General features: G+C 38.6%; 2 protein-coding genes across 6 annotated transcripts in view; one reads left to right on the forward strand and one right to left on the reverse strand.

Annotated features, from left to right (window-relative positions):
• LOC129776967 (transcription factor mef2A-like) overlaps window positions 1–5,735 on the forward strand; it is a 62,962-nt gene extending 57,227 nt beyond the window's left edge. For all 5 annotated transcript variants that reach the window (XM_055782954.1, XM_055782957.1, XM_055782958.1 and 2 more), the window contains 2 exons: window positions 4,268–4,624; window positions 4,689–5,735. In XM_055782954.1, the coding sequence (XP_055638929.1) occupies window positions 4,268–4,624; window positions 4,689–4,844 (513 nt within the window). In that variant the 3' untranslated portion in view covers window positions 4,845–5,735. The remainder of the gene's footprint in view (window positions 1–4,267; window positions 4,625–4,688) is intronic.
• A 10,472-nt stretch (window positions 5,736–16,207) lies between these two features.
• LOC129774439 (protein fem-1 homolog C-like) lies at window positions 16,208–17,980 on the reverse strand. Its single transcript, XM_055778178.1, has one exon. It carries the CDS (start codon window positions 17,978–17,980, stop codon window positions 16,208–16,210), a length of 1,773 nt encoding a protein of 590 aa, XP_055634153.1.
• Window positions 17,981–18,272: the final 292 nt, after the last annotated feature.

The raw sequence follows: 18,272 nt of genomic DNA on the forward strand, positions 1-18,272 counted from the left end.
GCAATTTCGGCTTCCACACGCTTCCGGAATGCACAGCAGGTCCTAATAATGTAGCCGCGACCCATTTCTCTCCAGGTACGGGTCAATGTTTGTCTGAGGCTTGCTGTACTCGGGTGGTGTTGAGTACAGATCTTGGTTCTGCATGATGCGCTATACTAAGGTCGGAAGTGAGAAATGAACTCGTGACCTTTAGTGTGAGAGGTACGGATGTTACACACTTAAAATCCCGATGTAGACCGGGCTTATTTTTTGCCATCGCAACCCACCAATCTAAACACCATAACGCTTGGTCAGATACACGTTTTTATGCTCGTCGACCACGTATTTTACCGGAAGAGAACAAAAATAGCGATCGGTTCTGGAATGTGATATGGGATTGACGGTGAGCATGTTCTCGTCGGTGAACAGGATTACCGGATTTGAGGAAGTTCAAGATTTTCTTACATCGCTTGACTCGTAGCTCCCGGATGCGGTTGGTAGTCATGTGAGTTATTTTCCGTGCCCTCGACTTCGCCCCGCAATCTTTCTTTACGTTCTTCCGTGCCTCATTGAAAGCACTGGATTCACCCGAATCTTCCTTTTGATGACAGTGATCATCCTCGGAATCCGAGCTGATCTCGGATGACCTGTGACCACCTTCGCGGAGCTGTGTTTTCTTTTCTCGGTCTAAAACTCTTTTCACTTTCCACCACCTTTCTGTGGCATTTGCGCGTGGGATAAATCACGAATACGCTGCCATTCCATCATTGTGCAACTGTCAAATTAAGGAAATCGGCTTCTGTTACTTGTACTACATTAGAGACGGACGTGAGAGGTTATCTACTTAACCATAGTTTTTGCGCGTGAAGAATGCGCGCAACGCATACATCAGTTTGAATGGGTATCCTTCTGACTACTAATGCTACCGAACAATATAATGGATGGATATATCTAGATTGATTTTTGAATTGGTCCTATCTGCATTTGTCGATTAAAAATTCGAAAAACTTGATTCGCTAAATATAGCGACCAAAGAGGTGCATTTGCAATTTTGATGCATGCAACCAAAAGTCAAAAGTTTTGGAAATTGCAGCAAATATAGGAATCTGTAACATCAACGATCTCTACAATGCGTTTCGAAGATAATAAAAGAACTTAAGCTTGAAATTGGACCGGAGTGCAACAATTTTTGCCGATAATCGGATAAGGAGCGAGTCGAACGGGCAGAGATGCGGATGTCAGAAGCAGCTAGAAAAGCCCGCAAGTCCAATTTGGCAAAAAAAAATCGACAAGAAGATTTCCTTTTAAGCGTTTTACGACAGTTTCATGGTCCTGGAATCCAATCACATACTTGTTATGGTTTTAATAGCGTACTACCCGCTTAATGCAATATTCGTTGTTACAAATACGCGCAGTGCTTTCAACCGAGTTGAACGTCGGATAGCTTCTCTTTGTTGGTAGAACAACGAACATCCCACCTTGTGCATTTAAACACCTTGTTTATGCGCACGGTGGCAGCATAGCGAAGCGAGAGCACCCCATCAGCCTTCTGCTGTGTGCTTGAACAATCATGTTCATTCAAAAATTAGAACGCGCAGTGAACACATCTAGTTATTAATAAAACTTTAATTCATTCGTTTAATTATTTAAACTTTGCCTTTCATTCCACTGGAACCTCAGTCCAACACTTCCCCGGAATCAGCAGGTTCAATACCTCCTCATGATCATGAGGGATCTCACTTGGATGAAAAACTCAAAACTAGGGACTCTGAACTGGAAACGAAACATTTTGAGTATGCAGGGGAATCGATGTGTGGAGTAGCTTAGCGATCGATTGATATCCCGTCAAAGCAGATTATATTGAGTCCGCAAACTCCCAAATCGATGAAACGGAATCAATACGATATTAAGCCGGATGGTTTGCTCGTCACGTAAGGACATCTCAATACCTTTTGCAAGTAGTGAAATGTAACAACAGGAACTGCTGTATTGAAACAAGGAGTAGTTACTTTTGTGTAAATTACCATCAAATTTATACCAGCTCATGCTGGTAGCCAGATGGTTTGAAAGAAATAATCCCAACAGATGTGAGCATTAATTTTTCGTCTCTGTTTGTTCGGAACTCTATCAACTTGTCGAAAGTTCTTCCGAAGTCACTATTTGCATATAAAGTACTTCCGTATGAACATTGATGCCGACCTAGGCAGATGTCTCATTTTTTATGTTGATATTTTCATTACTTAACCCTCCTGTACTCGTGTGCAAAATCCTAACACGTATACTCGCGCACGGTGTCACAGACCGAAAATTGAACTTCTCTGTAATGTTGCCATTGTGTATTTTTCGGGCTTTATTGCCATTTTTTTTGAAGAAGAGGGTATGATTGAATGAAAAAATTCCAAAAAAATATGTTTTCTTCGTCTTTATTATGTTTTAATAGTCATTTAATTCAGCCTCCTCAAAATAGAGTAATTTTTGATACTCCAACACAAATAACGAAATTCGAATTTTTCACTTTTATTAATTAAAAGTAAGCAACTGAATATAATTCATGGAAGTATAAAGAGCTATAAAATAACATAAAAACGTATTAATCGATTGTGGTTTCATTGGAGTAAGAATCAGAACATAGCATAACTGCATGCTCGAAACAAACATATTTTTTACATTTCATGCAGTTGTTGCGTGTTTTTCGAGTCTTTTATCGAAGAGAAGAATGTATAACGACCTTCTAGATAATTACCAGATGATAAAGGTTCTGAACTATAATATTTGAATATTTCTAATATTCTTTGTCTCTGTTTTCTTGGTAAAGTAAGAATTAATGCCTTTTTTTAGATGGGGCATAAAAAGATGATATAAAAGCATTTCTACGAATGTCCTTTTCTGTTTCTTGTTTTCTTGTCGATATTGTCCATTATAAAAAAATATCCCCGAAACTGTAACTGTTGAAAATTACCATAAGCTACCGATTAGTTTATAGTTTACTGTTTGCTATTCTTACACAAGTGAAATTCTTTCACAAGTGTGTACAGGTAAACTTCGATATAACGTACATTTCACTTTCAAAATTGTACGTTGTAACGAATTGTACGTTATATCGAAGCATAATAAAGTACTCACAAACGTAGTCTATAATACATTATTGTGTTGCTGTTTTAGTAAAGTTAATGAATAACTTCAATCAGAAGACGAAGCCAGCCTTTCTCATGATGTTTTCCTTCGTACTGTTGATTAAAGCTTGAATCATTTAGAATCCGGAATCACAAAACCAGCTGTATTTCGGGATTTATTGAAGGTACAAAACTTGTTTTAGCATCACAATACAGGTAATTCATTGTTTTATCAGAAAAAAAATATTGAAAAAAAATTTCCTTTACACTTTGGAAATGTGTACGTTATATCGAGGTAAAATGTACGTTATATCAAGTGACGTTATATCGAGGGTACGTTATATCGAAGTTTCCCTGTATATGTATGACCATTATATTTAGCGAATAACTATACGAAAGTCAAACATTTATATTTTGCTTTTGAACGTATAACTCTAACGACGAATATATCGACGAATAGTTAATATATGGATCCGTGCAATCCAGTTACCAAAGGCCCTGAAATCAAATAAGAATAGTCAGGTAATGATCTTATACATTATATTCAATAAATATTCCACGCCACTAACATTAATTTGTTCATTTCATTCAACAATATTCTAGAATATGAAAAAAGGCTCTTGTCCAAAAAAGTTACTCCTATACTCGAGTCGGTATGTCAGACCGAAAGTGTTAAAAAAGTGGTACACGTTCCCTTTGTACCAACACATGCGATACGCTAAACGATGACGAACGACGAATAACGAAGCTAGAGAGAATCGCAAAGTCGTAGTGTTGATATTTTCTGAGAAATGAACGAATTATTGATTTCTCGGTCTGACAGACCAATGCGCGAGTATAGGAGTGTTAAGCTTAATAGGATCGGGAATATCATGCAATATTCAATTCAATTTTTCCATCCGGTCAAATTGTTTCAACATCGGAAAATAAAAAGATAAGTCATTCATGATCAAAATCTCCCACGAAAAAGGCAGTTCAAACGTTCCTTCTATCTGCACAAAAGTGCTGCGTTAAGGCTCGATCAACATACAAGGAATATATCAGACATCTCGATTGTATCTCGTCGGTCTTATTTGTTGTGTCAGAAAATGACAGACTTATTTTAAGGTTATTTTTCATGATCACCAAGTTCGCTATTGACAAATCGATTCCCACATCCCTATGTCTTCCACCAGATCTGTGGCGACTGCGGGAAAGGTTTCTATCGGAAAGATCATCTCCGGAAGCACATAAAGTCCCACGTAACGAAACGATTGAAGGAAGAGCTGGCCGCCACCACTGGAAGCAACTCGTCAAATCGAAACAGCAACAATAGCAATAACAACAACAACAACAGTAGTAGCACCAACCATAATGTAGACAGCAGTGTATCGACGACGTCGGATTCGACGCCACCGGCGCTCTCACTGCCGGCGGGCATTCCCCCTGGATTGACCATTACCACGAGTACAAATTCCATGCAGAATTCCAACCCGCCGCAGCCTTCACCTCTCACGCAGGGCATATGTTTGCCCCAGGGCGTGACGATACATGTAAGTTCATCGATAGTTGTGAGATATAACAGCACACTGATCCATCCATCTCCGCTCGTTTCAGATTCCTACAGCGGACAATCAAACGTTACCGGTGCAAATTTCCCTGCCCCAGCTGGTGAATCAACCGCAGCAGACGACGTCCGACGGCGGCTCGTCCAACTCTGTGCTTCTACCGGCTTCGGCAACGCTTCCGCAGCTTCCGAACAGCGGCCAGTAGCAATGACCCAAGCTGATGATCGCCGGATACTAATGCCAGCGGTTGTCAGTCGGAATAAGTCAGCAAGCGGACCAACAGAGTCGATATTCGAATACTCAGTTTTATTCTCTTAGATAGGACACATTTTTGCTTGGCCTCGAGGAGATGGGCTGGCAGCATGCAGCAGCAAATCCCAAAATCCGTACGTAAGTTGGTCGTTTTTAATCTCTATCAGCCGGTACTGTATTATTTCTGAACAGGGAATGCAAGAAAAAAGACAAACGTGCATTTGTTGGAATCATTTCTGTCCATGTTTTGTTTTGTTTTTTTTTATGATTATGATTTTAACGCACATCACGCCGTTTGCTGTGCAACAAATATGTCTGTAAAGAGAAAAAAGAATATGAACGGTAAATTATATTTGTTGTTTCTTTGTTTTAAAGCATATATTTTCATAGTATTTAAATTTTACCCTCCACTATTTATTACTGGATGTAAGCATTAATCACCTGTTGTTTTTACTATTTTTATCATCACTATTTTAAACCTATTTAAATTATTTATTCGTACTCTCCCGAGCGGTGGGAGAAAAACTCAAATTTTAAATCGTTTATTTTCTTCGCCTGTTTGAAAAAAAAAACATGCGGAACACAAACAAAAACACACTACACAACACACAAGAAGTTAAGAAGAAGAGTTTATCTAGTTTTAAGAAAATGTAAACAGAAGTATTTTTCGATGAAGGATGAAGAAAAATGCGTGTATACCGGAGAAATCTCTGAAACGGAAAATCAAAAACTGTAGCAAAATGTAATACCAATAAAGTTTTGTACTGTACATAGGAGCGAGCAGGAGCTGTTTTTCGAAAATTGTAAACCTTGTTGAGTATGTGGAAAGTAACTATAATAAAGAAAAGACATTCTATTTTTGATATATCGTGGTTCGTGGTGTTCTACATTTGATGACAGTTCCAAATGTTTTTATTGCCATTCCTGCACAATGCAATTCCCTTCATTCACAATCTTTTATCCCTTTGTGGTCGTATATCTGCTCGAAGCCACCGAACATTTCTCACCGTTCCGGACATATGGTGGCTCTCCGCCACCATAGCAAAAAACTGTAGAGCAATTTCACGCCAAATCAGTCAGCCGTTGAACCGACCCTCCGATTTTTTTTTTCAAATTTTGTACAAATGGTGGCAGTCACCCAAAATGACGATTCTCATAATCATATCACCAATTAATATTACAACTGATTTACCATAAGGGCGTATGTAGAAAAATGGAACTTTTTTTCCAAAAAAAAATCGTGACTCGAAATCAAGATGTCTGATTAAAATATGACGTACGGCAAAATTGTTGGGAAATTATTGATGATGATTATGATGGCCCAGCTCATATCCTCACAAAGTTTCGAGCAGAACAATTTATCTAATAGATAGTATTTATGTTGAAACATATCAAGAAACCAGTAGTATAAAAAACAAAGCGAACAGGCATAAATATCTGTTAACCCATTAGTGCCCAGCGTATGAAATTTAATACGCAAAAATGCCCGTTTTTGAAAAACTGTTTTTGATGAAACTAAGTGTTAAGCCCATTTTAAATGATACCACATGACAATTTAAGAGTATTTTTTTTGTGTCAGTGTCATTTTATCTGTCATTTTTGTTGTTTTGTTGTGTGTTGCAGCTTGCAAAGTTCGAGTTTAATGGAGTCGCAAAAGTAAACATAAAGGGCCTGGCCGGGTAAGGGAGTAAAAAGTGCCCCCAAACCAAATCACTAGCTGTATGGCAAATATTGTAAAGGATATTAAATAAGAAATTTTGGTGGTTTATTTGAACCCCTATGTGGTTTGACGTAGGATCTATAGTGAAAAACGTACTTTTTCGTTTATTTCACGCCATCCTCAAAAGATCCGAGATGAAAATTTGAAAAAAATACTGAATGTGCATCTTACTACGGTGCATCAAAAAAAAAATATAAAAAAAAATTTCATCAAAAATTTTAGTACTAAAAAAAATTGAAATTTTGAAAAAAAAATTTTTGGGATTTAGAGATTCAGTACTACTCTAATTCATATTTTAATGTGTTTCTACGGCTTTTCTAGATATGTGTAATTTTTGACGTAGGACTACGTCTTTCATTTCTATACCGGGGTGTAAAACCAAAGTTTCGAAAATGAAAGCGTTACGCCGGAGACCGAGATTTTGAGCGTTAATAGCTCTTAAAAAACTGAACGAAATGATATGATAAACACTTCATTCGAAAGATAAAAGGTCTACGCGTCATATACTTGTTACTTTTTCATCAAAAAATTGTTTCAATAGTCTTAAAATTGCTTTCAAAACAGGCTATTGAAATCACCAATCGGTATATAAGCGAGCGCCGCTCGTAAACCCCCTCAGTTATGATTGAACAGCGATTGGAGCATGTTGTCGCTGTGTTGTGAAGCTATTTTCGTTTATCATGAAAGCGCTAATGAACGGTGTCACCAAGAGCCTGTATGTGCACCTAAGGCCAGAAGGGAATCCATCAGGAGGAGAGTGATGCCACGGTTCCGCTTGAAACATCGGAGCAGCCGCCACACACACACACACATACACACATACACGCGCGGAATTCTCGTTGCTATCATCGTTGCTGAAAAATAATCTGCCAGTTCCCCTGGGAATTGAAAAATATATTCATGCGAAAGAGTTTATTTTAATGTTTTCTATCCATATAACACTGCAACCAAATACATTTGGTTTTGTGATTTTTCAATCAATCGCAATTAATAGGAAAGCTTCTTTTTTTTCCCATCAGTGGAAAACTTTCGTATCCAATATTGGATGCATAACATGAAAAACGTGAAACATCATCGCGAAAATCAAGTCATTTTCGAGCGATTATTTGCTTTCTACTCATATAATGCTGCGACCAAATACATTTCGTTTTGGATTTTTTCAATCAAGTGCGATCAACCTAAGACCACGTCTTTCTGCAATTTATTAGAGGTGCAATGAATCTTTAGGAATTCCCGCTCTACGCGCACTGGCAAACAATGTTTACTCAACAATTTCTCAAACGAGAAATGGGTGTTGTAAGAAAGGATTAGCGAACGCGAAACCGACAAACGGGAGAAAGATATGTTTGGAGGTTTAAGGAAATTGGCAGAAAACTTCTTCATTCTATCATTCAAATAATGTGATTCATACCACTTCGTTTTACCAGAAAGAGTTTCTTTATGCTCAAAGGAGGAATTGAGTCCTCCGAGGAAATTACCCAGCGCAAAATAGAGTCGACTATCGATTGCGGCATTCGTACACAAATAATTTTATAATGCAGTTTCGCCAAAGTGATTTCTTCGGATATATTCACTACATCATGTCATATATTTAATATTCTTCATTATGATATCCATATCCATGGCACCTATCGGTATCGAATTATCATCGACACCACGATTTTCGCTAAATGCTCCTTTCAGTTCGGCCTGTAAAAAACTTTTCTGAACTCTAATCCATCAAATTGGGAGCCCTGAAAAGGGCCGTTGATTATATGCTAAGTTAATATAACACGCTCTCCTCGGATACGATGGGCCAGCTGGATGTCCTTGGGCATGATGTGACGCGTTTTGCATGGATAGCACACAAATTGGTATCTTCGAATAAGCCTCCTGCAGCGTCATAACTGCGGAACTTTGGAAGCGCAAGTCGGTTTTGAAGGCCTGAGCAATTCCACGATCCAAATGCTGCAAAGGTAGCTGCGGATCAGCAATTCGGTCGACTTCTGATAGCGACGAATTTCACGCAAAGTTCCCGGTCGATAGCGATGTGGCTTCTTCACCTATCCTGCTGCTGGTGCGCTTATCCGAGCTGCTTTCATGTGCCTTACCACCGAAAGACTAACGAGCTGTCTGCGAAAGACTAACGAGCTCGAGTCCTCACGGTGCGAGAGTAGAGTAAGAAATGAACGAAAGCAAAGGAAGCGTCATTTTATAAACCATAAAAGTATAGAATCTAAATCCCACCCTTATTATATTCGTGAGTATACAGTAAGCTTATACAATAAAGAGGGTGGGGTTTACATTCGATTCTTTTATGTTTTATAAAATGACACTTCCCTTGCTTTCGTTCATTTCTTACTCTACTCTCGCACCGTGAGGACTCGTTTCATCGGGACTAAGCAGACAGCTCGTTAGTCTTTCGGTGGTAAGGCACCACAAAAGCAGCTCGGATAAGCGCACCAGCAGCAGAATAGGTGAAGAAGCCACATCGCTATCGACCGGGAACTTTGCGTGAAATTCGTCGCTATCAGAAGTCGACCGAATTGCTGATCCGCAGCTACCTTTGCAGCATTTGGTTCGTGGAATTGCTCAGGACTTCAAAACCGACTTGCGCTTCCAAAGTTCCGCAGTTATGACGCTGCAGGAGGCTTATTAGAAGATACCAATTTGTGTGCTATCCATGCAAAACGCGTCACATCATGCCCAAGGACATCCAGCTGGCCCATCGTATCCGAGGAGAGCGTGCTATATTAGCTTAGCATATAATCAACAGCCCTTTTCAGGGCTCCAAATTTGATGGATAAGAGTTCAGAAAAGTTTTTTACAGGCCGAACTGAAAGGAGCATTTAGCGAAAATCGTGGTGTCGATGATAATTCGATACCGATAGGTGCCATGGATATGGATTTTATAAGGAAAAACATGAAATATATGACATGATGTAGTGAATATATCCCCATATCGAAGAAATCACTTTGATGAAACTGTTTACCGTTTGTCCTTTTTAATTGCTGGGAAAGGGCATTATTTCTGCTGACTAAATTCCAAGAAAAAATCCATTCCTTCTTTAAGCGTGATTCATTCTGCTTCGGATCAACGGAACAGTATGATAATCATTTCATACAAAAGATAAAATGTCCAAGAGTTATATGTTTGCTATTTATTGAGTCGAAAAATTGTTTCAATAGCTTAATGATAGCTTCGAAAACAGGTTATTGAAATCATTCGTATCCGTATGTAGCGCGCCCACTTGGAAACCCATTAATCTTATTGGAATGTGAGATGGGGAAGCTCATACTTACGTCTATGCATTATGCTGTACACTACAGACTTTTTTTCTCCGTACTGATTAAGAAGCCGACCGAACTATCGGTCGACAAGTCAGTCTGCAGTAGGCGGGGGCTCTTAATTTCGTTTTTGCAGGCCGAACCGAAAAAATTTCAGTCGAGTTAACTCTTTTTTACAGTAATGCTTTTGAATCCGGACACTTTGCATTACATTCAATATCATACCACAGCCATAACATTTTTGACGTAGGACTACGTCTTTCATTTCTATACCGGGGTGTAAAATCAAAGTATCGAAAACGAAAGCGTTACGCCGGAGACCGAGATTTTGAGCGTTAATAGCTCCTAAACAACTGAACGAAATGGTATTATAAACACTTCATTCGAAAGATAAAATGTCTATGCGTTATAAACTTGTTACTTTTTGATCCAAAAACTTTTTTCAATAGCCTTAAAATTGCTTTCAAAACAGGCTATTCAAATCACCAATCGGTATATAAGCGAGCGCCACTCGGAAATCCACTCAGTTATAATTGAACAGTGATTGAGGTACCATCGCAGGAATGAATGGATGTTTCCCTAACACAGACTTCAAAACCATGGAGCCAGGGGAAATCGGCATTGCAGAATAGATACAAGCAGCGGGTACTTTTGTTCTGGTTTTCGTTTCTGCAAATCGGAATGTTTCCCTAGCACAGACTTTGAAGTCATGGAGCCGGGGAAAATTGGCATTGCAAAGTAGATGCAAGCAGCGGATACTTTCGTACTCGTTTGCGCTTTTGCAAATCGGAATGTTTCCCTAACACAGACTTCTAAACCATGGAGCCAAGGGAAATCGGCATTTCAAAATAGATACAAGCAGCGGGTACTTTAGTACTCGTTTGCTTTTTGCAAATCGGAATGTTTCCCTAACACAGACTTCAAAACCATGGAGCCGGGGAAAATTGGCATTGCAAATAAGATGCAAGCTGCGAGTATTTTTGTACTCGCTTGCGTTTTTGCAAACCGGAATGTGTTTTCCCAACACAGATTCCGAAACCAATAAATTGAGAAAATCGGCATTCCAGATCTCGGCAGTACTTTTTAAATCCCCATACATTTTTACACTCCGGAATGCGTTTTGCTAACACGGTCTACAAAAGTGGATACAAATGCAACGCTTTGGCTCGGTTATTCAAGTCTGCATGCCCTTTCATGTCGCCAGCTCACTGAACTTCTACGCATACCGTTTGATTATTAAGCAAAATGTTGATAACTATTTGCTACGATAACCACTACCATAATGCATGAATTGACCTAAATTGGGATTTGTTTGCAATTGAATTCGTAAATTCCTACATTCATTCACTAGTTTAATCAATAATTTAATCAACAACTCTGCGCAGCGGCGATATCGTACCCAATGAGGAGCATTCGTAGTGCGATTATTGCTTATTGAAAAAACACAAATGATTACTAAGCCAACGGCAGTCCTACGTCAACCTTGCGGTTATATCATAGGTATAACCCATCCATAGTTTTTATATGAAAATTTGAACGATTTCCTATAATTTCTTTTTTGACCAAAATATTGTAAGTCTTATAGTTTTTAAAAAAATTAAAAAAAACTTTGGCCCTTTTTAAAAAGTAGTCTAATTATTTTTGGAATATTTCAAGTATGCAAAGTTGCTTAAACGACCAATATCTTTACACCCGAAACGTTTCACTGCAATCTGAAATGGTGTTGCCAATGACCAGTTGAGTTGGCGTGAAATCCGTCAGTATTATCTCGTGAATGTGTTTTCAGTCATTTCGACGAAATCACATTCTCGAGATAGTACTCATTCGATAAAGAATATTTTTATTTATCTTTAGTCAAATTTTCATTAGTCCGAAAAGGGTATGAGAAAAGTTATTGGCCAAAACTTTCACGAGTTGTACGGGAGAAAGGGTCTGGCTGGGTAAGAAAATAAAAGGTAAAATGAAGTTAAAATTTCTATTGTATAAAAATTTTTACTATTTTTCGAATCCCTATTCATAGGATCTATGGTGGAAAACGTACCTTTTAAATTTTAGCACTCCATTCTCAATAGCTTTGAGATAAAAATTTAAAAAAATACTGATTTTGCATCTTACTATGATATATCGAGAAATTTAATCAAAAAATGAATTCCTAAAAAATTTAATTACTAAAAAATCTTGAAATATGTTTTTTTTTAGTATTTAGAGATTCAGTACTACTTTAATTCGTATTTAAATGTGTTCCTACGCCTTTTATAGATGTGTGTGATTTTTTTCTCATAATAATAAGATAATAAGACAAATCGATTTCTCATTTCTTCCCGATATTTTTATCTACTATATCTATATACATCGAAACACAAATTTCTCTGTAAAATATTCCGTGTGAATCCATGTAAATTATGCTGTAGAATTATATACCATCTTCATGCGTTGATATTTCACGATTTTGAAGTATTTCAAAAATCCCCTAAAAATTTCAATTTCGCACTCTGTTCCCTAATTTTTTTCGAGTGTGAAAAAGCTCTGTTTTCATTTTCGATAAAATTTTTGATAAAATTTTTTTTTTATAATTTTTCTTGATACACCGTGGTAAGATGTACATTCAGTATTTTTTTCAAATTTTTATCTCGGATCTATTGAGTATGGCCTGAAATAAACGAAAAAGTACGTTTTTATATATAGATCCTACGTCAAACCACATAGGGGTTCAAATAAACCGCCAAAATTTCTTATTTAATATCCTTTACAATATTTGCCATACAGCTAGTGATTTGGTTTGGGGGCACTTTTTACTCCCTTACCTAACCACTCTTTGGAAATATAAAAAAAAATTTTTTTGATACCGCGCAACACTGAAAAAAATCTCAAAAAAATCACACATATCTAGAAAAGCCGTAGAAACACATTTAAATATGAATTAGATTAGTACTGAATCTCTAAATCTAAAAAAAATAATTTCAAAGTTTCAATATATTTTTTGGTACTAAAATTTTTGATGAATTTTTTTTTGATAATTTTTCTTGATACACCGTAGTAAGATGCACATTCAGTATTTTTTTCAAATTTTTATCTCGGATCTTTTGAGGATGGCGTGAAATAAACGAAAAAGTGCGTTTTTCACTATAGATCCTACGTCAAACCACATAGTCATATATTAAATAAGAAATAAACCGCCAAAATTTCTTATTTAATATCCTTTACAATATTTGCCATACAGCTAGTGATTTGGTTTGGGGGCACTTTTTACTCCCTTACCCGGCCAGGCCCTTTATTAATTTCCCTCCTACAACTTGTATACATTTTGGTCCATACCTTTTCTCAGACTCTTTTCCGACCAACGAAAATTTGGCTGAAGATGGATAAAAGTATTCTCTATCCAATGAGTATTATCTCAACAATGTGTTTTGGGTCCTTTGAAATAACTTTTTTAAATTTTCTTCGAAATAATTAATTACCCCCATACAAGTTGTATAGGTTTTGGGCTAAACTTCTCTTAGACCCTTTTCCGACCAATGGAAATTTTTCTAAAGATAGATAAGAATATTCTATATCGAATAAGTACTATCTGTAAATTTTCCTATATTGACACATGCTCATGTTTCAGTCTATAACTTTTATCCGATAGGTGAGGCCGTTTCGTCACTAAGTTGGTTAGAGGAGCGGCGTATGAAAACAGTACGGAAGAAAGCAGAAGGGATTGATTTGCTTGAAGCGTGAAAGAGACAGACTGATCACGAGCGAGCTTGGGCACAAGCGTATTGTGTTCAGTCTGTCTCTTTCATTGTGTATTGTGTATTGTGTATTGTGTATTGTGTATATTGTATAAGGCGGCGGTGACACTGGATGCAGAGAAGTGATCGTACGAATTGTATGCAATAGTGAAAGTAAACAACCACATTGAGTTGTATTGGTGTGGTTACATTGCTTCCCCCTTGCTTCGTTCGAATTCGTCTGTTTCTATCGAACAAAATTGTTTGTTTCTATTCGTACAATCAAATGTTCGTGCGTACTCCTATCCAAAGTAACCTTAGCCTAAGTCTACAAAACACAGTAGACTTCCAAGATGGCTGAAGAGTGGTTTTAGCAAGTTGGCCCACCTTAGGATATACTTCTAGGGGCCTTGGGATCAATATGATGACAGTAAGCTCAAGTAGTGAAAAGTGCAACATCTACTTGAATATTCGATTTTTTCCAATCAAAAATAGTGATTTCTTAAACCGGACAAACCATGATCAGCAAAGCATGCATCTCAATTACTCTTCAATGAAAATCATTAAAAACCGTTGAAGAGTTGAACAATTTGAACGCCTTGTGGTATTATTAGCAACTAGAGACTTTGGGCTTTTCAACAAACATTTTTCGATTACATGTGATGTTCATGAAAAAAAAAATCGATTTGCATTTACTAGCTGCGTGAAAACACCCAAAATCGGACAAACCAACATCATTTACCTTAGCCTCAAAGTTTTTTCAAATGTGTCCCAGAAACTATCCGTTCTACATATCAAATTTGAAAAGAATTGCACAGTGTATGAATGAAAGATGTGAAAGCAATTTCAGTCTTCATTTTTCCAAAAGTTATATATGCCTTAACCCTGAACGTGGTTGAATAGAATTGATGAAACGTTGTATCCTCACATTTCTTGTCCTTGCAAGGTTTATTGCGAGTCTGTAGCAATGTTCAATGTCACTGTGTTGTCTATAACCATCAAGTACGGCATATTATTAGGCTGTCAAAAAAGTCCTGCGGTATTTCCGCGAGGTGTCGTTGTAAGCGCGTAGTTCTAGTTGTATTCATTGTATCGAGTCATACTATAGCTTGTTGGAAAGGTATTTTATAGTCCGCTATAATATAGTCCTTGACAGTGTTTTGTTTGGTTAAGTCGTTCGTGAGTTATAGTGTCGCAAATATGGAGCAAAATAAAGAGAAAATCCGACATATTTTACAGTACTACTATGACAAAGGCAAAAATGCATCTCAAGCTGTCAATAAAATTTGTGCAGTTTATGGACCCGATACAGTTTCCATTTCCACCGCACAACGATGGTTTCAACGTTTTCGTTCTGGTGTAGAGGTCGTCGAAGATGCGCCACGCTCCGGAAGGCCTGTCGTCGAAAATTGCGACAAAATCGCTGAATTAGCCGAGAAAGACCGGCATAGTAGCAGCCGTAGTATCGGCCAAGAGCTGGGGATAAGTCATCAAACCGTTATTAACCATTTGGAGAAGGTTGGATTCACAAAGAAGCTCGATGTATGGGTGCCACACACGTTGACGCAAAAAAACATTTTTGACCGTATCGACGCATGTGAATCGCTGCTGAATCGCAACAAAATCGACCCGTTTCTGAAGCGGATGGTGACTGGCGATGAAAAGTGGGTCACTTACGACAACGTGAAGCGCAAACGGTCGTGGTCGAAGCCCGCTGAAGCGGCTCAGACGGTGGCCAAGCCCTCATTAACGGCCAGGAAGGTTCTGCTGTGTGTTTGGTGGGATTGTCAAGGAATAATCTATTATGAGCTGCTTCCCTATGGCCAAATGCTCAATTCGGACCTGTACTGCCAACAACTGGACCGCTTGAAGGTAGCACTCATGAAGAAGAGGTCATCTTTGATAAACAGAGGCCGCATTGTCTTCCATCAGGACAACGCCAGGCCACACACTTCTTTGGTGACGCGCCAGAAGCTCCGGGAGCTCGGATGAGAGGTTCTTTTGCATCCGCCGTATAGTCCGGACCTTGCACCAAGTGACTACCAACTGTTTTTGTCCATGGCGAACGAGCTTGGTAGTCAGAAGTTAGCCACAAAAGGGCCTGTGAAAATTGGCTATCCGAGTTTTTTGCCAATAAGGAAGCGAGCTTCTATAACAGGGGTATTATGAAGTTGGCATCTCGTTGGGAACAAGTCATCAAACAAAACGGCGCATATTTGACTTAAAACAGATGATTGTAAGTAATTTTATGAACAAATGAAAATTTAAAAAAAATACCGCAGGACTTTTTTGACAGCCTAATATATAATCATATTTCGCCTTTCTGATAAATTAGCAAACTCACAGTTTCTACCATAGTATTGATCTTGACCTGTAGACCGTCCATTATGGCAGTCTGAAAGAAATCAGAGACAAAAAATGCTCATATTGTGGAGAATAAAGAATTGTTGGACTGAGTGTCATTTATTATTTTTGTTGGGTTGTTATATTATTTTTATTGTGTTTGAAAATCGGATTAACATGCTAGTTAAAAGAATTAGATTGATTTTTCCGTCTTCTGTATTTTATTTATTAGTTACAACAAAAAAATTTCTATCGGCACCCACTAACATAAACTCAAATATAAACAGATAAAAAATACTCAATCGCATTGTAGCGGGCACCATGGTCGACCAAAGTTTCAACGACCTCCCTGTCACTGTTGGAATCCATTGAAGCGATGAGAAGGGGTGTGCAATTCGTTTCATTGTATGCATTGACATCTGCTCCACATCCTATCAGCAGCTCCGTCACCTCTAAACTGGGAAATATCAACGGCGCACTGTTGTCTCCCCTCAAATATCCTCTCGTTAACACATTGGAACTGCTAACGGCGAGATGCAGCAGCGTATCTTTGTTTATCGAACATCTTATGTTCTGCTGGATCAACTCCTGAACTTCGTTTTCAATCAATTCATCGTCATCTTCGCAGAAGGAAGTGCTGAGTAGGACATGTATGAGATGCGTTAGACATTGAATGGTATGATCATAGTTTTTCTGCTGCAACAAATGAACCGGTTGGACATCCAACAGATGGCTTGTCTCAATGACATTTGATGCCAACATTTTGAACACAGTTAAAGCACCCTCAAATAGTGTCAAATCATCAATATTAGCATCATCATCATCATCTCGTTCTTCCAATATTTTCGTCATCAGCCTTACGATGGTTTGGGCCGTTTCATTGGTCTCGCAACGCAAAATTGAATACTTATCAATTCGACCCTTCAGCGCCAATATCCACAGATCAATACACTTCTCAAAGTTCGAGTCACACTCGCACTCGAAACCCCATCGCATCAATCGTCGCAACGTTTCATTGTGATCTATTCCTAGAATCCTGTCACAAATCAGCAAACTCTGCATCCGAGATGCGTCATCATCCGCGGCGATTTCATCCAGTTCTTCGCTCGTAGTAAACTCAAACGCGTCTCGGAATGCAAATCTGGATGGAGTTTGTGGTCTCTTTTGAATGTAGCTAATCCCATTCGATCGAATGAGATGAGCTTTCTGCCAATACTTCAAGGCCAGTTGTCTATCGGAAAATCTATTAATGAGTGAGGAACCGATGAGTTCGTAAGCATCAGCCTGTCTTTCGGCCGAGTATTGGAAGTGTTTCATGAGAAAATCAGCAATTTCAATTTCTCCATAGATGCACGCAGTCTGAAGAGCATCATCTCCGTCGATGCTTTGAACAAATGGATCGGCTCCGTGTTGCAACAGTAGACAGGTTGATTTGAAGTTCCGTCGTTCGATACTGCAGTGAAGAGCGGTTCTGTTGTAAATATTACATACATCGACATCTGCTCCATTGTTGAGCAGATAACTCATTACTGGCACCGACTGGACTGCATTCATAAGACATGTTGTACCATCGTAGCTCTGCTTCCGTAAGTTCGCTCCATTTTCAATCAACTCCTGAACTAATGGCAGGTTATTCCAGAGACAGGCTATTTGTAGCGGAGTGAATCCATCCTCGAAGGGTCCATCAACATCACAGCCCAACTTCAACAGACGTTTTACAAGCAGGAGATTTCCGAATGCACAAGCATTACCCAAGGGGGTTATATTGCGCATCAGTCCGTCCTCACACAGGTGGTAACTCGTTTGGTCGCTGCTGGCACCGCACTCTGTTATTAAATATTCTATGATACGGATGTTCCCTTGGTTGCAGGCGATGAACAGAGGTGAACATTCCCCTTCCGGTTGTCTATCCACCACTGTCGTACGGATACTAAGTGGTAGGCTCCCAATCCGATCCGTTAGATCGCGGGACAGGAAACAACGATCATCTGTTATTGCCTTGCATTCCGCTATCAAGTCGTTGCTGATCTGGCTTATGGTTGACATTTTTTGGCTGGTCATTTGTATGAAATTGTATGAAACAGTACTTTCAGTACGAAGTATCGGTTGTAAACGAATTGATTGACTGTTGTTCGAAAACACACTGACTTTACCACCAAGTTCTAGGCTCTATATATATGAGATTGTAAAATCTACCTACGACACCATCTCGGGACAAATTATACCCGTTGACATGTATGATTGGAAGTGACCGGAAATTGAAGTTGATCCAGGCAACATATTTGATACCCGCATCTACGGCATCTACCTGTTTAATCCAAAAGATGGTTAATCCAAA

Source organism: Toxorhynchites rutilus, chromosome 3 (genome assembly GCF_029784135.1).
Source record: "Toxorhynchites rutilus septentrionalis strain SRP chromosome 3, ASM2978413v1, whole genome shotgun sequence".
NCBI classification, from domain to species: domain Eukaryota; kingdom Metazoa; phylum Arthropoda; class Insecta; order Diptera; family Culicidae; genus Toxorhynchites; species Toxorhynchites rutilus.